The 24377-nt window shown below is 37.4% G+C and overlaps 1 protein-coding gene across 2 annotated transcripts in view; it reads left to right on the top strand.

The window, feature by feature from the left end:
- The window catches only part of PDHX (pyruvate dehydrogenase complex component X), a 79575-nt gene that overhangs the window by 3375 nt on the left and 51823 nt on the right, over positions 1 to 24377 (top strand). For both annotated transcript variants that reach the window (XM_032283589.1, XM_032283588.1), the window contains exon 2: positions 15213 to 15293. In XM_032283589.1, the coding sequence (XP_032139480.1) occupies positions 15213 to 15293 (81 nt within the window). The remainder of the gene's footprint in view (positions 1 to 15212; positions 15294 to 24377) is intronic.

Below are 24377 nucleotides of genomic sequence, written 5' to 3'. Positions count from 1 at the left end.
TAGGCATCTGAGTTTTTTTTGACAGCAGTGCTATAACAAGGAGAGGGGGAACTTGTTTGATAAGAGTTAGTGGTATGGTATTTCTGCCAAAACACGGATCCTCTTTTAGGCCTGGTTCTTATTAAGTGCTTACATACTGATAACTGATAAGATTGATACTCTTCTTCAAATTCACATTTAACTGTGGAAACAAACACATAGAATAGCTATAGTAAAAGTAGGGTTTATTAAAAGGACATCACTTATCAAGGGGAAACCGTAATTATTCCATCTATTTCTTCTAGGGCTCCTATTATTTGCCTGTGGGGTAACCATAATTCCATCTATTTCTTTTAGGGCTCCTATTGTTTGTCTTCTTTCTCTTATTTGTTTTTCTCTGCATACTTGCCAGTCTGTTTACTCCTGGCTTTTCTTTCTCGTTGTTAGCTTGCCTTGCCTCAATGGTCATTCAGGCCTTTACGCTCAATGCTCTGTCAGTTTAGTTTAAGTGCTCACCATCATTTCTGTAATCTCCTTCCAAATTCCTTGAATAGAGAAACTGACCCAATATAGATGAGTTGTGCTATAGGGGATGCAAGGCTGATTTCTTTCGAAGGCTATGAGTTGAATATTTTCTTTAAGAAAGTAGTGTAAGTTGAGGATCAATGATTGTCATGTTTGTTGCTATGACCATCTGACTAAAATAGGCCGGTAGTGCAGTAGTCCTTTATGTTAACAGTTTGTACGCTAAGTAATGACCAAGCACAATGTATCATCATGTAAGCAAAGCAGATCTAGGCTACTCAGATCAGGATGTTTACCCATCCAAAGAAAATAGGGCAGGGGTAAATGAGATCTTACTACAGGTAGCAACAGGAGGGACTAAGAAGATTTAGATGATCAGGAAATACTTTGTGTATGTTTACTTTGTTTTAAAACATTTTATTCTCTATATGAAAGCAGGGTGTTAGAGAAGTAGCCATCACATACTGAGCTCACTATATTTGCATTACTTCTAACCATCCTAAAAACCCTGCAAGGGTTTGTCAGGTTTCATAGAAGAAGAAATAGAGAGGTTTTAGCATTTTGCCCAAGGTTAGTGGATAAGTGAATGACCCCTTTGGAACTATGCACATGATGATATCCAGAGGAAGAAAAGAGGATCTTTCTTCTTGGATGTCTTTTTTGCAAAACAAAGAAACATCTTCTGTTACCACAGCAGAATTTCCTCATATTGTATTGACCAGAATTGGGTCATATGTCCTTTCTTAAGTTAGTCACTGGCTTGACTTCACTGGTGTGACAAATGGATAGACTTTGACTAATCAAGGGACTGGGTGTGGAATCACTAACTCTTGAGTACATATGCACAAGAAAAATAGATAGTTGAACAAAATTGGGCTTCTACCAGCAAGAAAGAAGTTTGGGAATAATAAGTAGAGAGCTTACTATGTACTATGCACCCTTGCAAGCACTTTACATGAATCAGCTCATTTAATATTCACAACTTATGCCATACTCTGATAAATAGTTCCAGTTTTAACCCAGATCTGACACCAATGCCTGTTTTCTTAACGGTGATCTACCTCAATATCAAGTGATAGTTTGATTATAGATTTCAGCAGAACAGTGTCAGCATGCTGATGTTTTGTTCATGTGTACATTCTATAGGAACACTTCTGCTTTTTTAAAAAAAATAAAATCAGACATTGTAGTTATAACTGCATTGTACACTAGCATTTCTGTGACAGTCTATCATTTTATAACAATTAAGGGCACCAAAATTCTTGACTAGATGTAAGGGTAGCAGGACTATTTAAGAGTTAGAGTATATATTGACCTCCTCTTACCTGTAAATTTCTAAGATGATGTACTCTTAAATATACCTTCTCATTGTTGTCTTGAACTTAATTTGCCTTTTACAACAAAATATGTAAGTCCCCAAAGTATCGTGTATGTGTATGTGTGTATTCTTTCGCTTGGCTATAAATGGAATGGTGATTTCTTTTTGCTCTTGTCCGAAAATGGCAAAGTAAAGTGAGATTCATGTAGAATTTTAATATAGTTTAATACCAAGAAGGCCATTATTACAAGCTGAAATCTCTTCTAAAATGTTTGGTTTATTTCATTCAAAGAAAATGTGTTGTACACCATATGCTATCTAAAAATTCCAGCTAACCTCTTTTCTAATGTGCCATTGGATACTAAGTACAAGTATAAAAATATATAATCTGTAGATTCTATAAACAAGATGAGGTATATAGTGATTCGTTCATTTTTTTGGTAGGCAATACATTTACTATAGCTAGTGATCTGTTTGATACCTCTCCGTTACTCTATAAATCAAGGACTTTATTCTATTATATGAAACATTTCTAGGGAAAAATTAGGATCAACAAATGTGTAATTCAGGAAATACTGCTTGGGAATCTGTTGGCCCTGGTTTTTGGAGGGAAACAAATCTGTTAGACAACTGATAAAAGCTATACCACTTCTTCAGGAAAGTGCATACATGCAAAATTTTGTATATAATTCTGAGTCCAGGGGACTTAGATCTCCCTGTAATTTATCCATAAGTACCACATAGTCTAGAGCCTATTTCCATAAACATTTTGCTCATTTCCTAGCTTTCTGTTTTTTGGATAATAGGCATCCTAATGGATGTTAAGTAGTACGTACAGTACAGATTTTGTTTTTGTTTTCCTGTCTTTATCAGGTAGAATCTTGGCTCTCATAATTTTTGATGGTCTAATGACACTTTTATCTACTGTGTAGTACTTGTGTATTTATCTTCCCATCTAAATTGCAATCCTTTTGAGGTCAAGATTCTGGTTGGTCTAGGACTAGGATAACAGGTGCTCAGTAGGAATTTGCAAAATGCCTAATTTGGCTTTTAGTTTTGGGAGTGAATAGTATGACAGTACTGAAGGTAAAACATTTGCCAGTGATTTTAATGAAAGCTTGGTTTTTAAATATGAAATATAGTTGGAACAGAGATCAAGAATTAGTATACGTTAGTCATGAGAACACTGCTGAATTAGGTAAAGGAGACAGTAAAAAGGGAAGCTTCAAGTTCAGGTTGGGAAGGTGAAAGGAACCTGTGAATGCATCTCTCATTACTTCAGGAAGGAACTGAGATATTCTACAATATTGTGACATCCTACAATGTTATAGGATATTGTGATATATCTAGCCAGCTATCCAGATGCCTCCATCAAAAATAAATAGCTGCCCATCAAAAATAGCTAACATTTTAGAGACTTACTCTTTGCCAAGCCCCATGTGTTACCTTATTTTATTTATTTATTTATTTTGAGACAGAGCCTTACTCTGTCACCCAGGCTGGAGTGCAATGGTGCAATCTTGGCTCACTGCAACCTCCACCTCCCGGGTTCAAGCCTCCCAAGTAGCTGGGACTATAGGCATGTGCTACCATGCCCAGCTAATTTTTGCATTTTTGGTGAAGATGGGGTTTCACCATGTTGGCCAGGCTGGTCTCGAACTTCCAACCTCATGTGATCTGCCCCCCTTGGCCTCCTAAAGAGCTGGGATTACAGGCATAAGCCACTGTGCCCAGGCTACCTTACTTCTTTACAAAAATCTATTTATGTCACCATTTTAGAGAAGAGGAAGCACACATACATTGAATAAATAACTTGTAGGTGGTGGATCTGAAATTTGAGCCTACACAGTTTGATTCCAGTGTTTGCTCTCTAAATCACTGTGGTATTCTGCTTCTCCTTGAGTTTTTTTTTTTTTTAATTAAATATTTTACTAAATAATAAGTATTTCATTTAGCACAGTAGTAAATGCATATAGTTTAAATGGTACTGAAAGGTTTGTAACAGTACAGCGGATCTCTGCCCCATCTCTCCCAACTTCCCCAGTCTTCCTTAGAAGCAACCAGTTTTGTCTCTTAACTTTCTTCTGGCATTTGCTCATCTCCCTGATTCTATTTTAGCCAGTATTGGTGGATGACTGCCGGTCAATGCCATCCTCTGTGTTTTCCCTCTCCAGTGAAATTGTTTTGTAGTTCTTGCTCAAATATTCAGTGTTTACACTAAACAAATATGCGTAATTGAGGATTGTCCCATATTTTGATTGTTAGCTTTGTTTTTGCTGTAGTTATTGCTGCCTCTTTAATTTTTAATTAGGTTTCTCTGTGATTATTTCTAATTTATCTAGCACTGCGTAATAGCTTCTCCACACAGTTTTCTGTAATGTCAGCCACATCAGATACTTTCTCAGTTAACTTATTTTTGCAGTTTTATGTATCTCCAGCTGGGTAGACTGAACCTCAGACTCTTCTTTTTGCCCTCTCCAGAGAAAACCAGCTTCAGTCTTCCGTTGAATGAGGGTGGGGTTGTTACCTACCACTGAATTAAGTGGGGGGATCCAGGTATCTGTCTACTTTTCATACAGCAGCCACCCAAATCCTCCTTGGCTTAGGATATGGTTTTCTGGGGGCTCTACAATTAATTATTATTTATCTATTTACTTTTCTGCTTCCAAAATTATGTGCCATTATTTCTTCTTTTCTCTGTCCTTGTGGGTTTCTGTTTAAAAATAACAAAAACAAAAAGCACACTTTTAAACTTAGGTAAGTTTGGAAAAGGAAGTAAGATTGGATAAATTTATTGCAGAAATATATGAAAATGTAGGTTATCAGAAATAAAAGCAATAATAAAAAGACCTTATAGTAAGATAAGTACTAGTCATCACTAGCTAGAGATGACTACTGTTGTCATTTTGGAATATTTCATTTCAGTCTTTGTGTGTGTACAAGCTGGGCAGGTAGAAATTTGATAATGCCGTATACAAGTTTGAGCATCTCTAATCTGAAAATCTGATTTCCAAAGCTTTTTGAGCACTGACCTGATGCTCAAAGGTGATGCTCAAAGGAAGTGTTCATTGGAACATTTGGGATTTTGGACTTTGAGATGAGGGGTGCTCAACCAGTAAGAATAAATCAAATACTCCAAAATCTGAAAAAAAATCTGAAATTCAGAACTCTTTCTAGTCCCAAGCATTTCTGATAAGGCACACTCAACCTATATATATTGCTTGTGGGTTATCTTTTTTATGTTTGTTAGCATGCCAAGAGCTATAAATGCTGTTTTCACATAAACTATTGTGCAATTATTTTCTGTTGTGGTCCATTGACATTTTCAGTCTATTTTTATGCCAGTACCACACCAAAATAACTATTTGAACTAAGAAGGCTTATGTGACAAACGGTCATTAAGAAAAAAATGCTGTAACTGCCTTTATTCCAAGTATTAACGTTATTCTGCTCCTAGTGCTGATTTTTAAATTACCTTTACTTTATTCTGCTTTATTTCATCCAACCTGCAGATGGCAGAATTGTTTTATTTGAACCGCAATTTTGAATGCTCCATTTTATTTCATGTGTTCTGACATTGGAATGAGAAGCGATTAAATGAACAATCTCTTTCCCAATGAAAGAAGAAGCAAATTAATGTTAGAGACAGGGAGCCACACTAAGAAAATACTGGGTACTTTTTCATTTGGTCTATCTTCATTTCATGATTTTTGCGTGCTTGGATTATAGGCCTGTAAATGAACTAGAGAATGATGTGTAAGCTGTACTTTATGTAAACTGCTGAATTTCCTTAATTACTTTAGTCAGAGGAAGCTTAAATCTGCTTCATATTAACTGTAAAGCAGTTTGTTTTGCATTTGTATTTTAGGAATTTGCTTGTATTATTACTATTTTTTTAATCTGGAGACCTTTTTAGTGTTCATGTATAAATCATCAATTTAAAGCTTTGATATGATTGAGTTTGCTGAAGTATGAGTGTTTTGTTCTTAAAAGAAATACTTTAGGGAACAAGAAATTAGAATTAGATTAGTGTACCATATTTGAAATTGAAGTCAGATATTATGCTATAGAAAAATTGGAAGAGCAGATTTGAAGAAATGGAGGAATTGCTTAGAAGAACTACTGTGAAATTCAGTGATTGATAAATTACTCATGTGGCAGATATGACAGGGAAAGCAGCAATGTACTAAGCAAACATTTTTACTTCATTGTGTCATTCTGTTGATGTTAAAAAAGGTAAAATAGTTCTAATAAGTCATGAGACTTAAAATCAGTACATTTAAATGTAAACTACTGGACCACGTATGTTACAATAGTCATCTTAAAATTTTAAAAATGTTTTGTAACTGCTGTGGAAGGGTAGACTTCACAAGCCAATTAGGTATAATTTACTAGCTTTATGAGAAGGAGCAGAATACTAAAGTACTACAAAAGCGTTAAATTCTGACTAAATTTTGAGTACCTTGTGAGTACTAATTGAAAAACCTGTATAATGATTGCAGCAAATGGCTTACCCATAGTTGTGCAAAACTAATATTGGTAAGAAACATAATTGGTGCATATTTTAAGGCCTTCTTAATTTGACAAGAGAATGGTAGAATGTACTGCTTACTGGAATGAGGAGGGAGTCTATATATAATTTCAAATGCAAATTAATATTAGGTAAAGGTTAAAATTCCATTCAAAGGCGTCTGGGAAAGTCTACACTATCTCAGTAGAGAGGACTACAGCCATAAAGGGCAGATATTAATTATGTGCAGCCCTGTCACTTTTGAAGCTGATATTATGATTGTGTAATTACTTTCCCATCAGAAAAATACATCTGGAAAAGATATCACATGGTGTTCTAATCAAAAGAGGGTATGATATACTAGAAAATATACTGCACATTTAACTCTCCATAATAAGTGAGTATAATCCAGAGATAGTACTGAATAATGGAGATGTCCAAAATATCTTTCTTTGGTTTTTGTCACCGTCATTTCAGAGTAAAGATAGTGATCTACAAAATTTTTGTATTATCATAATTGAGATAAGCAATTTCAATTCATTTCATGAAGGGTGACTGTGTAAGGAATGATTATATCCTTTTTATTTTTAAAATATGAAAGTTTTTGAGTTTTTTGATGTGGTAACTTAGAAAATAATACTTAACAAATGCAGAGGTTTCATAATATAGTCCTTAATGTCAAGAATAATGGAAATGTGAAGGTCTCTTAGGTGAGAGATTATAATAGGAGATAGAATTACAAAATAAATATGAATTGTGTCATAACAACTGGAACCAAAGCATACAAGTTGGAATCTGGCTATGGAATCATTGAGGTCCATTTAGCTGCTTCTTTGAAATTGAGCACTTTGATATATAAATGTAATTTGTATATATTTATGAAATATTCTGTTCATAATGCCTGGCTTGAACTTTTTTGTTAGAAGGAACACATTGGGGCTTTTTTTTTTTTTTTTTTTTTTTAAAGGTTTTGTTTTCAAAAAGAGCTATGGTGCTAATGATTGTTTCTTTTGCTGTGCATAAACTGTTAAGTTTAATGAGATCCCGTTTGTCTATTTTGGCTTCTGTTGCTGTTGCTTTTGGTGTTTTAATCATGAAGCCCTTGCCTATGCCTATGTCCTGAATGGTATTGCCTAGGTTTTCTTCTAGGGTTTTTATGGTGTTAGGTCTTTTGTTTAAGTCTTTAATCCATCTGGAGTTAATTTTAGTGTAAAGTGTCAGGAAGGGGTTCAGTTTCTGCTTTCTGCACATGGCTAGCCAGTTTTCCCAACACTATTTGTTAAACAGGGAATCCTTTCCCCATTGTTTGTTTTTGTCAGGTTTGTCAAAGATCAGATGGATGTAGATGTGTGGCATTGCTTCTGAGGCCTCTGTTCTGTTCCATTGGTCTATATCTCTGTTTTGGTACCAGTACCATGCTGTTTTGATTATTGTAGCCATGTAGTATAGCTTGAAATCAGGTAGCATGATGCCTCCAGCTTTGTTCTTTTTGCTTAGGATTATCTTGGCTATGTGGGCTCTCTTTTGGGTCCATATAAAGTGTTTTTTTCCGGTTCTGTGAAGGTCAGTGGTAGCTTGATGGGGATAGCATTGAATCTATATATTACTTTGGGCAGTATGGCCATTTTCATGATATTGATTCTTCCTAACCATGAGCATGAACTGTTTTTCCATCTGTTTGTGTCCTCTCTTATTTCCTTGATCAGTGGTTTGTAGTTCTCCTTGAAGAAGTCCTTTACATTCTTTGTTAGTTGTATTTCTGGGTATTTTATTCTCTTTGTAGCAATTGTGAATGGTAGTTTGCTCATGATTTAGCTCTCTGTTTGTTATCGGTGTATAGGAATGCCTGTGATTTCTGCACATTGATTTTGTATCCTGAGACTTTGCTGAAGTTGCTTATCAGCTGAAGGAGATTTGGGCTGAGACAATGGGGTCTTCTAAATATACAATCTTGTTGTCTGCAAATAGAGACAATTTGACTTCTCTTTTCCAAATTGAATACTTTTTATTTCTTTTTCTTGCCTGATTGCTCTGGCTAGAATTTCCAATTCTATATTGAATAGGAGTGGTGAGAGAGGGCATCTTTGTCTAGTTCCAGTTTTCAAAGAGAATTCTTCCAGTTTTTGCCCATTCAGTATGATATTGGCTGTGGGTTTGTCATAAATAGTTTTTATTTTTTTGAGATATGTTCCATTGATACCTAGTTTATTGATGGTTTTTATCATAAAGGGCTGTTGGATTTTGTTGAAGGCCTTCTCTGCATCTGTTATCATGTGGTTTTTGTCTTTGGTTCTATTTATGTGGTGAATTATGTTTATAGATTTGCATATGTTGAACTAGCCTTGCATCTCCGGGATGAAGCCTATTTGATTGTAATGGATAAGCTTGTTGATGTGCTGTTGCATTCGGTTTGCCAGTATTTTATTGAAGATTTTTGCATCAATGTTCATCATGGATATTGGCCTGAATTTTTCTGTTAGTTGAGTCTCTGCCAGATTTTGGTATCAGGATGATGTTGGTCTCATAAAATGAGCTAGGGAAGATTCCCTCTTTTTATATTGTTTGGAAGAGTTTCAGAAGGAGTGGTACAAGCTCCTCTTTGTACGTCTGGTAGAATTTGGCTGTGAACCTGTCTGGACCTGGACTTTTTTTGTTTGATAGGCCATTAATTGCTGCCTCAACTTCAGTCCTGGTTATTGGTCTATTCAAGGTTTCAGCTTCTTCCTGGGTTAGTCTTGGGTAGGGGAAAGTGTCCAGGGAATTTATCCATTTCTTCCAGATTTACTGGTTTATGTGCATAGAGTGGTTTGTAGTAATCTCTGATGGTAGTTTGTATTTCTGTGGAATCGGCGATGATATCCCCTTTATCATTTTTTTATTGCATCGATTTGATTTTTCTCTTTTCTTTTTTTATTCTAGCTAGCAGTCTATTTTGTTGTTCTTTTCAAAAAACTAGCTTTTTGATTTATTGATTTTTTTTTTGAAGGATTTTTTTGTGTCTCTCCTTCAGTTCTTCTCTGATGTTAGTTATTTCTTGCCTTCTGCTAGCTTTGGAGTTTTTTTTTATCTTGCTCCTCTAGCTCTTTCAATTTTGATGATACGGTGTCAGTTTTAGATCTTTCCTCACTTCTCATGTGGGCATTTATTGCTATAAATTTTCCTCTAGACGTGGCTTTAAATGTGTCCCAGAGATTCTGGTACGTTGTGTCTTTGTTCTCGTTGGTTTTGAAGAACATCTTTATTTCTGCCTTCATTTCATTGTTTATCCAGTCAACATTCAGGAGCCAGCTGCTCAGTTTCCGTGAAGTTGTGCAATTCTGAGTTAGTTTCTTAATCCTGAGTTCTAATTTGATTGCACTGTGTTCTGAGAGACTGTTTGTTATGATTTCCATTATTTTGCATTTGCTGAGGAGTGATTTACTTCCAGTTATGTGGTAAATTTTAGAGTAAGTACAATGTGGTACTCAGAAGAATGTATATTCTGTGGATTTGGAGTGGAGAGTTCTGTAGATGTCTATTAGGTCTGCTTGGTCCAGATCTGGGTTCAAGTCCTGGATATCCTTGTTGATTTTCTGTTTCTTTGTCTAATATTGACAGTGGACTGTTAAAGTCTCCCAGTATTATTGTGTGGGAGAAGTCTCTTTGTAGGTCGTTAGGAACTTGTTTTATGTGTTTGGGTGCTCCTGTATTAGGTGTGTATATATTTAGGATAGTTAGCTCTTGTTACATTGATCCTTTTACCATTATATAATGCCCTTCCTTGTCTCTTTTGTTCTTTGTTGGTTTAAATCCATTTTATCAGAGACTAGGATTGCAACCTCTGCTTTTTTTTTTTTGCTCTCCATTTGCTTGGTAAATCTTCCTCCATCCCTTTATTTTTAGTCTGTGTATGTCTTTGCATGTGAGATGGGTCTCCTGAATACAGTACACCGATGGGTCTTGACTTTTTGGGGCATTTAGGCCATTTACATTTAATGTTAATATTCTTATGTGTGAATTTGATCCTGCCATTTTGTTACTGGCTGGTTGTTTTGTCCATTAGTTGATGCAGTTTATTCATTGTGTCATTGGTCTTTACCATTTGGTACATTTTTGCAGGGGCTGGTACTGGTTGTTCCTTTCCATGTTTAGTGCTTCCTTCAGGAGCTCTTGTAAAGCAGGTCTAGTGGCCACAAAATTTCTCAGCATTTGCTTGTCTGTAAAGGATTTTATTTTTCCTTCACTTATGAAGCTTAGTTTGGCCGGATATGAAATTCTGGGTTGGAAGTTCTTTTCCTTAAGTTTGTTGAATATTGGCCCCCACTCTCTTCTGGCTTATAGGGTATCTGCTGAGTGATCCGCTGTGAGTTTGATGGGCTTACCTTTGTGGGCGACCCAAACTTTCTCTCTAGCTGCCCTTAGCATTTTTTCCTTCATTTCAACCCTGGTGGATCTGACAATTATGTGCCTTGGGTTTGCGCTTCTGGAGGAGTATCTTTGTGGTGTTTTCTGTATTTCCTGGATTTGAACGTTGGCCTGCCTTGCTAGGGTGGGGAAGTTCTCCTGTATAACGTCCTGAAGAGTGTTTTCCAGTTTCGATTCATTCTCCCTGTCACATTCAGGTACACCGATCAAGTGTAAATTAGGTCTTTTCACATAACCCCATATTTCTGGGAGGCTTTGTTCATTTCTTTTCCCTCTTTTTTCTCTAATCTTGCGTTCTCGTTTTATTTCATTGAGCTGATCTTCAATCTCTGATATCCTTTCTTCTGCTTGATTGATTCAGCTCTTGAAACTTGTGTATGCTTCACAAAGTTCTCGTGCTGTTTTTCAGCTCCATTAAGTCGTTTATGTTCTTCTCTAAGTTGGTTATTCTAGTTAGCATTTCATCTAACCTTTTTTCGAGGTTTTTAGTTTCTTTGCATTGGGTTAGAACATGTTCCTTTAGCTCAGAGAAGTTTGTTATTGCCCACCTTCTGAAGCCTGCTTCTGTCAATTCATCAAATTCATTCTCAATCCTGTTTCGTTCACTTGCTGGTGAGGAATTGTGATCCCTTGGAGAAGGAGAGGCATTCTGGCCTTTGATGGTTTCATCCTTTTTGTGCGGTTTCTTCCCATCTTTGTGGATTTATCTACCTTTGATCTTTGAAGTTGGTGATTTTGGATGGGGTCTCTGAGTGGACATTGTTTCTGGTGATTTGAATCTATTTCTTTCTGTTTTTTATTTTTCCTTCTAACAGTCAGGCCCGACTGCTGGAGGTCCACTGTAGACCTTGCTTGCCTGGGAATCACCTGCAGAGGCTGCGCTGCAGCAAGGATTGCTGCCTCATCTTTCCTCTGGTAGTTTCGTCCCAGAAGGGTACCCGTCACATGTCAGCCAGAGCTTCTTGTACGAGGCGTTTTTTTGGTTATTCAGGGATCAGGGAGCAGCTTGAGGAGCCAGCCTGTCCCTTGTCTGCCTGCAGAGCCATTGCTGGGCTGCCTCGGACTCAGCCTGGCTGCTGTGTAGGCTTCTTCTGGCCTTTGTTTACACAGATGAGATTAGACCCAGCTTCGCAATGGCAGATGTCCCTCCGCTGCACCTAACTGGATTGTCCCAGGTTGAGCTTGAACTGATGTGCTGGCTGCGAAACTCTCAAGTGAGAGGGCTTCAGTTTGCTGGTCTTTGTGGGAGTGGGACCTGCCAAGCCGTGTTACCTGTCTCCCTGCTTTAGGCTGTCCCTCTTTCTTGGGGGTGGGTAGATCCGCCCTGCAGGTGTGCTGTAGGGGCTAGTCAAACTTCCGCCTGGATCTGTGTGGACAACTCGCAGTGCTGGGCCAGCTGGAGCCATTGCTCAGATCTGTGTTGATAACTCGTGGCGCTTTTCAGCCCGGTGTCATTTGCCTGGACTTTGGGTTGCAAAGGCCATGGGAGAAGTTCAGTATCTGAACCAGAGTGCTTAGGGGGTAAAGTTTCCAATCCTCAGGCCAGTTGCACTTCCTGGGTGGGGCAGCTACCCTGCCTTGGTTCGCCTTCCTTGGGCTACACCCAGTGTCCAACCAGTACCATTGAAATGAAGCTGGTACCTGGGTTGGAAATGCGGAGATCACTCTCCTTCTGCGTCTCTCTCACTGGGAACTGTGCTCCGGAGCTGTTCCTATGCGACCATCTTGGCGGAAGTCCCCAGCTTTATGCACATTTTAATAGTTCTTGCAGTTAAGTGTAGGATTGTTATGATTTGGATTTGGAGATGCATCAGTAGTGTTATAAGTTTCCCTGTGTGTGTGTGTGTGTGTGTGTGCGTGCGTTTTCCTTAAGTGCACTTCGCTAAATTTAGTTCACTCAAGAATTTAGCTGTCCAGTGCTTTATAGACAAACATTGTGGTTGTACATAGTAGTTTGCATTATTTTTTAGGCATTTAATATTTTAATGTGCCTGTTTTAATTTACAAGGACTTATTTTACTAAGCAAAAAGTGCAAAAGATTTATAAAGGTATCTTCTAGTTATAATTAGCATTTCAACTAGAGGTAGCTTGGGAATTAAGTGAAACTGCTGCAGCTACAGTTACTGAGAGTCATTGTGGACTGGAGTTGGATGGCCTTTGTTCTCCAGCGTCTTCCAAAATAACTGTTTCATGATTAGGGGTTAGGAAACTCGCTGTGGCTATTTTTCCTCCTGTTTTTCAATGATCGGTGCTTTTAGAGATAACCTGTTCCCTTATGCATTTGAAATATTCATTGTCAGTAGTAAAAGTGGTTTTTTGTTTTACTTTTCTCAGGCAGAGCCTTGCTCTGTTGCCCAGGCTGGACTGCAGTGATCTTGGCTCACTGCAACCACCGCCTCCCGGGTTCCAATAATTCTCATGCCTCAGCCTCCCAAGTAGCTGTGATTACAGTCGTGTGCCACCATGGCTGGCTAATTTTTACATTTTTTAATAGAGTTTGGTTTCATCCTGTTGACCAGGCTAGTCTCAAACTCCTGGCTTAAGTGATTTGCCTGCCTTGGCAAAAGCGGTTTTTTTTAATACGGGAATTCTGCATGTTGAAGGTGGGGGAAAAAAGCTATTAGGATATTTGTTTAGACATATGAAGAGTGCTCACATGGATCTGATATGTCTGGTTTGCTATATTTGGATTTCTGAGAGAATATAGGCTATCAACAACCAGTAATTAACTGATGATCCGTATTTGTAAGGAACATGAGATGTAAAGTTAGCACAACTTTGAGAGTTAAGCATGCAGATCCACATTCTGTAATCAGTCTGGATTGTGGTTTTCTCGTTGATGAAATGGGCATGTTTGACTTGGACTTTGGTTTGGGCTGTGTTGCTGTTGGGGCATTGGGAGTGATAATTCTACTTTTCCAGCCTTCTTAGAATTTGGTGCCAGTTGAGAGAGAGAGAGAAAGAGTAAGACAGATGGAGATCAAATGCTGTTGGTTACATTGGATTGGAGAATGTGACTTAGATGTGTGGCCTTCTAAGGTTAGGCCTCTTAGTACAACCCTACTTTAGACTTTGAATTTTCTGCTTGAGAGGGAGACTTTGTGTTTAGAAAGCAAACACACATATCCGTGGGCCATGATGGCAAGAACACAGAGAGGTGGGCCTGTGGAGCTGCCTTTGAAAGGCAGGGCAACGTGTGCCTAGCACGTGGATGGAGGAGCTGAGGGGAAACTGCAGGTTGTCTGTAGTCGGGAAGTTCTTAAAATAAGGAAAAGACTGGGGCAGGTGTGCATGCTTGCATTCTTTCTCCAGACCTTCAGAGAAGAGTGAAGGAAAAATGGAGAGGTATAGAAACTTTCTCCTAAATACTTTAAAGAGGTGGACACACCTTTATTGTGAAGCTATAGGAAATCTCCATTTGAAAATGTAGTGCAAGTTCTTCAGCTTCCCAGGAGAAATATTTATTCTCATTTAACATTAGTGCTAAATTTACTTGCTTTTAACCCTAAAAGATCAATGGAGACAAAAGAAGCTCTGTTCTTCCACATTTGAATTATGTTAGCTATGCTACAGTGTTTTGCTTGTTTGGGTCTGGAGAGTTGAATTATCTGAGGAGTGAATAGGGTCTATGGAAAACTACAGGGGATGTATTTGTTACCATGGTATTTTATTAGTAAATTGTAATCTAAAAGCTGTGTTGCTCTAGAATGTGATCCTGGGCGGTGGATTGGGAAGTGTAGCTGGACAAATATATAGTGTTTCCTTTTTCGATACCTAAGGAAAATGTAGTTATATTTCACTGGGAGGTCATTCTGGTTTGAGGTCTACTTTTCTGGATCCCCAGTTGAATTGTGGTGTGCAACAAAATGCGAGGTTAATTTAACCACTTAAATTCTCTTGCCTCCTCATCCTTGACAAGGCAGACTTTTCCTTTCACACTTATTGGGAGGAACCTTTGAATCTTGAATAATACAATACTAGAGGAAAATAAAAACAGCCAATTTCTTAAAGTCTGATCTTGATTATTCTGTTGTAGATCATCAGGACTGTGTTTTTGTAGTTGTTGCTTTTTTTGTTGTTGTTGTTGTTTTCTTATTTGCCTTTTTATTTGGTGATTTTACCTGTAAATCTTTTTTTGCAGAGACAAAAGGGAAAGGAAGAGGTGAAACCTAAATCAGTCCTAAATCAATTTTTCTTCTTTTTTTGACTTGTAAGCACCTGGATTGAAAAGATACATAGACCACTGGGGGAGTATGAAAACAGTTTCAAATATTTGAAAAAACACTTCTATTGTTATAAACAATTGAATTTTATGTTTCCATACTATTTACTGGACACTTAGTTTACCAGTTGGGAATCTTAGACTTTGGAATACCTTCTTTTTCAAATTGAATTTGACGTTAATTTACTTGAACTTATATTGATGCCTCATGAGGTACATTACTGTGGCTAATCTTTCCTTCTTTCAATTTCAGGTGATCCCATTAAGATACTAATGCCGTCACTGTCTCCCACAATGGAAGAAGGAAACATTGTGAAATGGCTGAAAAAGGAAGGTGAGGAAGTACCTTCCTAATGTCCTGTGTGCTTTGCATTTTGGTTATTTTGTTTTTCCTTCTATTTGTCCTATTATACAATATGTGATATAAATTGTGTTTCTTTGGTAGTTAATGTAAGTTTGGTTAAATAAAATTTTCCATGATAATGTAGCAAAGGTTTTCTGGGTTCAGCCTGTATCCATACACAAGCACAGAATGGTAAAAAATATTTTAAGGCTTTTCTCCCAAGTGTAAGTCCTTATACCTATACTAGCTTTTAGTTTCAACATCATAATTTTGACATTCTCCTTAATTTATAACTTTATCATGATTGTGTGTGCCTGTGTGTTCCTGGAGGTAGACAAGTTCATTATAAATTTCACTGGAAAGAACAAATAAGTAGAGTATAAGGAAAACTCTCAAAAGCAGAGCAGCAAAAGGGGGTTGTAGCCCTGTTAATTATTCAAACATAGTATCTTTAATTAAAACCGTGGGATTGGCGCTTAAAAGACTGACCAGTGCAGCTGAGTAGAGAATAAAGAAATAGATGCAGTTGCACATGGAATTTAAGTGTATAATAAAGGAAGACAATGTTAGATTTATTCTTCATATTATGTGAAGTATAAATTACAAATGAATTATACACTTATTGTATAAAAATAAAACTATATAAGCTTTGAATTCCTCTGAACCTGGAAGTGGAATAAATACCCTAACTGTAACTCAAATTCCAGATTATAAAATGGGAAGTAAAATTTGAGTATAAAAGTACTAACTTTTATATGGCTCAAACTGTATGTCAAGTAAAAAAAATGACAAATTGAACAAGAGTATTTGCAGTTTCTATCACAAAGGGTTAATATCCCCAAAAGGTAGCTAAGGCTGTCAGCTCAACAAGAAAGTGGGCAAGATACGTGAACAGATGGTTTACAGAAAAATAATTGCAAATGGCTTTTCCTATATCCACAACTGTAAAAAGGAATGATGAACATTTCTTTATACTGCTATAGAGTGATCTTCAGTGAAGGATGCAAGGTACAGACAAGTGAGTATAGCATATATTATTTATCAAAGAAAGAGGTGGCAGTGCTAATACTTAAGAAATTAAAAAGAAAGGATGAAATAAAACTTTAAAAACGACAATAGGTGGTTATCTACAAAGTAATGGAGGGAACAGTGTCGGGGAGAAAGTAGAAGCTGGCCTTCTTTGAATATCTCTCTTTGACTGAATATATCTTTTGTTTCTTTGACTTTGGGACCATATACATATTTTGCATAATTTTAAAACACAAAGTGTAAAAAAGCTCTAAAGATTGAAACAGTGAGACAGGTGATTCTAATTCATTTTCTCTTTCTCTCAATTTGCTTACATAAAGAGGGGAATTATTTCAAATGTCACATATTTGATTATATCCCCCAATAGATTTTAACTGAAGGATATAGTATCTCCAAAAGCATAATCCTCAACTATTAGAGTCATCATACTATGCTGGTTATGTCGGTATTGTTATTCTAAGACTTACGTGTATTCTATGGGAATAAAAGAAATGAGTGGTTAAGATAATATCATTGGAAACTTGGATTTTTAGAGTAGTTTAAAGGAGAAGCAGGTAAAAGTGGCTAAGTTTAGGAAACACTCTGTGATGGTCAATTTTCTAGCCCTTTCCCTTGGCAATGCCCGGAAACAAGAACCAATCCAGTCGCAGTAAGCTCTCCTAGAACCCAGACTGTTGTCTCTAAATATCAGTTCCCACTAAAGTAAATGAAGGCTTCTTGGAAAATAGCTACTTGCAAGTCTAGGGCAGGAAATGTGCAGATAAGCTTTTAATATCTTGTCAGTTCAGAAAGCAAGGAAGCTGTCAAAAACTCCTGAGCGCATCTTAAAGGACTCAGGAGCCAGAGGTAAGGTAGTTGAGGTTCAATTCACTAAGGATAATAAGGATGATATATTTAATGTATTGAAGTACCCAACCAAGTCTGATTGGACATACCACTTAATTCTATTCCTCAGTGGAACAGAATGTATTTCAATACATTAAATATATTTGAACTCTAAGTTCACAGTAATACTAAAGGAAAAAAATTAATAATAATTGATTAGCCTTAGAGGGTACTAAGAAATTAACTCATTTGAAAACGTAATAAACGGAAAGACTCAAGCTTTTTTCTCTGCCTCTTCTGCTATATGAACCATAGCTCTGAGTAACCACGTAATTGATGAGAAGTTTCTCATTATTAGCATATCACAGTTGTTAAAAGATAGAAGAATCATAGAATGTCACTGTATCACCATTTTGCAGTCTCTAATGAAATAGTATAGCCAGTGATCATCAGTAGCTGCTAACATCACAAAAAGAGAGATAACCAGATATTACATGCTTCCCACTGTGAAGCAGTCTTGTCAAAAAATAATATGCTCAAGCCTGGAGCTCTAACTATCATTTTCCAGGAAATACAGGGGAAAATATAATGTGTTCAGTGACAGCATGAGAAGCATATCAGGAAAAGCTAGACTGAGGAATTCTGCATGCCAGCTTATTCAACCAATAACTTTCAGGGTGGCAGGGAGGAGCCTGGGGAAGGAGGGTGGGCGAACCTGTAGCATACAAGAGATTTGAGACCAATGCCAATGTTGGGACCTTATTTTAATTATGACTCAAGGAAATAAAACAGATGGGGACATTTGAAAACTGGCTGGATATTTAATGATATTAAGGAATTTTTATTTTTTTGAGGCATAGTCTCACTCTGTTGCCCAGGCTGGAGTGTAGTGGTGTGATGTCTGCTCACTGCAGTCTCAACCTCCTGGGCTCAGATTGATTCTCCCACCTAAACCTCTTGAGTAGCTGGAACCATAGGTGTGTGCCACCATACCTGGCTAGTTTTTTGTATTCTGTGTAGAGACAGGGTCTCACTGTGTTGCCCACGCTGGTCTTGATCTCCTGGCCTCAAGTGATTCTCCTGCCTCAACCTCCCAAAGTGCTAGGATTACAGGCACGAGCCACTGCACCCAGCATAGGAATTATTAATTTTAAAGGTTTAATAATATTTTGATTATTTTTTAAAAATAATCTTATCTATAAGAGTTATGAGATGAAATACTTAGGTATAAAATGACAGTATCTCTGGGATTAGTTTCAGAATAACGTTGGTAAAGGTTGAGAGGGTGGGGAGGGATATAACTAAAATGAGATCAGTCATGAATCAGTTGGCAGTTGTATAAGTGAAGTAAGTGAAGGGTATATGTGGCTTCATTACCTTTCTTCACCACTTCTGTCAGTTTGAAACTTAATATATAAATTTTTTAAGTATACTTTAAAAAAGTTGTACATAATGCTTTCAGGATATAATTTGAGGTGAGAAACTACTCTTTGTTTAGCTCTTTGTAAGTACCAGATGAACTGGAATATTGGTATTATTAAGAGACTATTTGATACAATACCATTTATAACGCTGTATTACCATCACTATTTCTGGGAACCATTTTGCCAGATGTTAAGTACCTACTATGGTGCTTGGAAAATAAGACTATGAATAAAAGAGGTGAATACATTGCAGTGCTCATACAGAAGGACAGAAGAACAGTTAATGTGAAGGAAGCTGAAGAAAGGGACTTTTTGTTTTTCTGGCAGCTACTTTCTTTTCCTAACTCCTTTTTCCTTTGCCATGTGTGGTGGAAGAGTCACCCCTCCAGGTATTGGCCGCTGAATAGCCTCTTTTAGCGTTCTATGTAGCTTTCTTTCTCTGTGCTTGACTCATTCTCTATCCAGTTAAACTATTGTGAAGGAAATAGGATGAATCTTCAGTACCTGTTAGGGATTGTTAGACAGAAATACAGAGAATTTATAGGTGACCGGATGAGTTCCCCACAGCCATTATTATGCTTCACCTGAGCAATGGTAAATCAAGTGTTAAAAAGGGAAAGAAAGAAGGGAAGAGCAAGTGGAGAATGAATAACATGGCCTGGAGAGGACTTCTGTAATTCCAGAGACTAGCCCTAGCAAGGACTTCAGGGTATCCTAATGTGATTTAGTGGGCACAGATGTCACTTATACAAATGCTGGTATTGACTGGTCCAATACAAGTCTAATGCTTGTAAAATAGCATCAAAAGAGTTTAGGCAGCAGGCAGAACACCAGAGTCTGGAAGGGCTATGTTGTGATTCTAGGAGGTCTAGCCTTTCATATCATCACTTTTGCCATTAATGACAGGTGTGGGGATCAGGAAGTGGTCCGACAAGTATTTACTTGAGAACCCTAGCCAAATGAGCTTGGGAGTTTGGGACAAGGCCTCGCCTCTTTGAGGGAGTCCAGGGTATAAGGAAGGCAAGAAAAATTGCTGTGGGTTGAACCATTATGGAGGTTAGGAGGTATGGTGCAGTGAGGTTATCCAGATGAACATTACTGGTCCCTGATGGACCCAACCAAGTCTGATTGGACATATCACTTAATTCTATTCCTCAGTGGGAAATATGTCTGAGTTAATGTTTGCGCTTCCCATTATAACTAACATCGTAATTGGAATAGAACTGCAGTGTTGTAAGTAGTCAATTAGTAAAGGTATCAGCAGAGGGGAGAGTAAGCCAAAAGCAGGGTACAGGACAAGGATCTAAGAAGACTTTGCAGATGAGGTTGTATTTGAACTGGTCCTTGTAGAATAAAGGACTTTTTTAAAAAGTGAGAAAGAAGAGCATTTCAGGTAAAAAACAGCATGAGCAAAGTCTTGGAAGAAAGATGTCACTGAAACAGCAGGTAGGTCTGGCTGCACTGAGGGCATAATGGCTGTAAGATCACATAGATTATGGGAAGGATCTTGAATGCCAATCTGCAGTCTGTGAGGGTCTTTATCCTAAAGCCAAAATATATCCACATTCATGGTTTCTTAATAGGAAGTCGTTTCTTTTTTTTTTTTTTTTTTTTTAATTTTTTAATGTTTTTATTTGAGACAGTCTGACTCTGTCACCCATGCTATAGTGCAGTGGTCCGATCTCACTCACTGCAACCTTTGCACCCTCCACCTTCCAGGTTGACATGATTCTTATGCCTCAGCTTCCCAAGTAGCTGGGACTATAAGTGAGCACTACTACCCTTGGTTAATTTTTGTATTTTTAGTAGAGACGGTGTTTCACCACGTTGGCCCAGGCTGGTCTCGAAATCCTGATTTCAAGTGATCTGCCCACCTTCGCCTCCCAAAGTGCTGGGATATAAGTGTGAGCTGCCTTGCCTGGCCGGGAAGTGGTTTCTACATGCTTTTCTAAGCCCTGTTAGTAGCATTGTGTTGAACAGATCCTACGAGTAGTCTGGTATCAAGAGATAACAATAGGCAATTGAAAGTAGCCTCCTGGCTGGGAGCAGGAGCTCATACCTGTAATCCCAGCACTTTGGGAGGCCGAGGCAAGCAGATCGTTTGAGGTCAGGAGTTTGAGACCAGCCTGGCCAACATAGTGAAACCCCATCTCTGCTAAATATACAAAAATTAGCTTTGGCGGGCACCTGTAATCCCAGCTACTCGGGAGGCTGAGGCAGGAGAATTGCTTGAATCCAGGAGGCAGAGGTTGCAGTGAGCCAGGATCAGGCCACTGCACTCCAGCCTGGGAGACAGAGCGAGACTCTGTATCAAAAAAAAAAAAAAGAGAGAGAGAGAGAAAGAAAGTAGCCTCCTTTGCCTGCTCCCACTTGAAAAGCCAACAGTAAGGACTCCTAATCAATGCAACCATCTAAACAGATGGGGTAAAGCTTCTGCTTACTATCGAACACAGTATTATAAGTAAATCTTTCAATCTTAAGTGGTGCTGGAATGCAGAGAAAGGAAATCACCAAGTGTCCCCACATTTGGAGTGGTGAATGAGAGTTTAGGCCATGAGCACCACTAGGCCTGAGCTGGAAGGCTGGAGTTGCTGACTTTTTTTTTTTTTTGTGGTGGTGGTGGGTGGAAGGAGCGAGGAAGGGAATCAAGAATTAGCTTAAGATGTGTTTGTGCTAAGATTTGAGATGCTTATTAGACATTCAAGGGAAGATGTTCAATAGATAATTCATTATAGGATTTGAAGTTCAGGAGTGAAGTTTGGCTTGGAGACAGAAATTTGAGAGTCAGCAGCATATGGATAGAATTTAATGCCATGTGATAAACAGGCAAATTGATTTGTTTGACTTTGAACCTATGTGGAATAAGAATGCCTGCTTCCCTAAAGAGTCCTCCTGAGGCTCAAATTTATAGTACTTGCATTGGAAACCCACAGGTAGAAGTGAAGTTTGCCTGGGCTGATTGTCCCGGTGGGTTGCCTGGTAGAAGCCATTATTCTGGAAGAATATAGCTTCTAATCCAAATCACACAGAATTTGCAGATAGTCTTATTTATTAAAAGTCACAATTTAATAATGTATGTGGAAGAAGTCTTTTAGGAGTGAAAGTCAGTAGGCATAACAAGTAACAGGACTGGACCCCAAGAACTTCAGTTAATTGGAATTACAAAAGTCCAGGCAGATTTGAAAAGGATAAATAGAACTTCTAGTAATGAAAAATGCTGTCCCTAAAATTTAAAACCCCAAAACCTCAAGAGTGGGCTGAAGTGTGATTAGATAGGACTGAATGAAGAATTTGTAAATGGAAGGACGAGTGGAGGAAATTAGGTTGCATGTAGCACATAGAGACGGCACTGGAAAATTTGAAAGAGAAGTTGAGATGTGAAGGGTAAAATGAAAATTATCCAATAATCCAATAGGAATTTCAGAAGAAGGAGAAAAAGGAGGGAATGGGGAAGAGGTAATTTTTGGAGAAAAAAAATAGCAGAGAATTTTTTAGAATTTAAGAAAGTTATGTGTAATGTAAATGAAAGAGCCAGTACTCCACTGGAAAGCATTTTGAGCAATTGGCTCGGCATGGCTGCTGCCATCTTTTAAAATAATTGTCAGTATCTAAGAAAGTTTTACCTTTATAAATAATGTAATCAACTGGAATCTATTTTTAGATTTCTTTTCTCTAATGAATTATAGAGCTTTGGCTATTTCCATATTCAATATGATAGGGAGTGTTGGTGTCATTAAATAATGATTCAGACACAGCACGGCCTTTCAGGAATTATTTTTAAAAGATTAACTTTCTTCACATTTTGAGAATTTATAGGTAAGCAGATGAGGAGATTCGTGGGCCACATTTATCTTTCAGACTTCCAGCTCACTGACAATCTAATAAGTTATCCATACCCATTAGAATATGGGTGGTAAGATAAAGAGCCAGGAGACATATGGTCTCATTATTCTGTTCTTTTTTCCTTTTGATTACAGTGTGCTATTTTCATGTGAGACAGGCCAGGGTCCCTGGAGCATGTTTCCGTGAATGTTGCTCTTAAAATTCTGTGTTCTGCCAACCGAAGGGAAATTTGTTTTTACTAAAACACAGTAAATAATTGAGAGCAATCTTAATCCTTGGTTCTTAGTGGTTCACTGGCTTCTTTTTTAACCTCATCACCTTTGTGATTTGTGATCTTTTGAGTATAATTTGCTGTTATTCATTGACACTTATATACTGTACACATGGCTGGTTCTTGGTATGTTTATGGTAACTTGGTTTCATCATTTTATATTAAAAACAAATTTATATTCTGACATGATAGTTTTCATATTTTTTCTTTTATTAACTATGTCTTTTGTTTGTATGATTTTTAAGATCTTTTTAAATGTGTGGTCACCATAAAACAATGAGTTTAGACCTTTATACATTAAGAAGATTGATATTTTTCATGAAAAATGATAGTATTGCATCTATTAATCTAGTTTACTTCTAAGCAAAGACTAGGTATTTGAGAACATTCAATGGACAGCAGTTCAGTCTTAGAAACCATTAAGTTTTCTCAAAAATCTGAGACTAATTCATAGCTTCTTTTACTAATGCTATGTGTGGGTGTGGGTGTGTCTGTGTGTGTGTGATGTTTTACACCAAGGAGACAAGGGTGCAATGAAAAGAACTCTGGCTCAGGAATCATGATTTTTCCTTTGGGATTCCTACTCTGCCATGAACTACCTGGGAGTGAGTTGAACTAGATGAATTTAAGGTACAGAATATCCTGGATGAATAATTCTGTGATAACTCACTTTCATTTTCATAAGTCACTGAAATATGCAGTAGTATAGCATATAAATTATTTCCATCTTTGTTGAACTAATGAGTCTAAGAAAATAAGTTTTACAATGAGTTTTAGAATACTTCATTTCTGTCAGAGGATTGACGAAAACATTTCATCGAATTAATACAGAAAAAACACTATGAAAGTGCTAGGTAACACCCACAATTTCAAAATCTTTTGAAAGGCGAAATGAGCTATCATTCTGCAATTTTATTACAAGTTTTTTATTTGGAGGGGGGATGTGCTTCAGACATTTTCAGTTTAAACTGGACCTAGTTTACTTTTTTTATCTACCACATACTCTCAAATCTTTTAAAATAAAAAAGAAAAAAAAAAAAATCTTAGTTTCCCTTTCATATGAGAATATTTGAGGTTATGAAAAACCTTGGTTTTTTCCTCAAAATGTGTGAGAGTTTTCTGCTCTGCCATGAAGCCCTATAGAACAAAACCAGGCTGAGGTAATTCCATCAAGCACTTAGCCACACACATAGTGCCCTAGAACACATGTTGTAAGCATGCTTAGGAGTGGTGCTTGCTGCTGCTGCTCTAGCATCCCTCAGATACTGTCATTCTTTGTGAGCACTCCTTCTTTCATGAGACAAGGGACTTTTCATATTTCAAATAGTTTTTGTGAAAGTCTTATAATATGTCTAATGTACTGTTACTGTGTAAAATTCAGAAATAAAACTATTTTGAAGAAAGCCTTATGCTATGTCACTAGGTGCCACTAGGGAGTTATATGGGTCTCTGGGTTCTACTGTAGAAGACCCTTTGGTTCTATCATTTCTGGGAATATGTATATGTTTGTGGCGCTGAAATGGAAAATTTTGAAAAGTGCATTTCACAAATAGCTTCCATTTTTTTTTTTGGTGTACATATGGTTTTAACAGGTTTATGGAGGTATAATTTACATCAGAACATTTACCATTTTAAGTATTCAACGATTTTTAGTAAATATATAGAATTGTGCAACCATACCGC

The sequence above is a fragment of the Sapajus apella genome, unplaced genomic scaffold (assembly GCF_009761245.1).
Source record: "Sapajus apella isolate SASKATOON/1434 unplaced genomic scaffold, GSC_monkey_1.0 scaffold14, whole genome shotgun sequence".
In the NCBI taxonomy this organism is placed as follows: Eukaryota; Metazoa; Chordata; class Mammalia; order Primates; family Cebidae; genus Sapajus; species Sapajus apella.
Note: the sequence above shows the minus strand (reverse complement) of the source record. Positions and strands in the feature narration are given on the sequence as shown.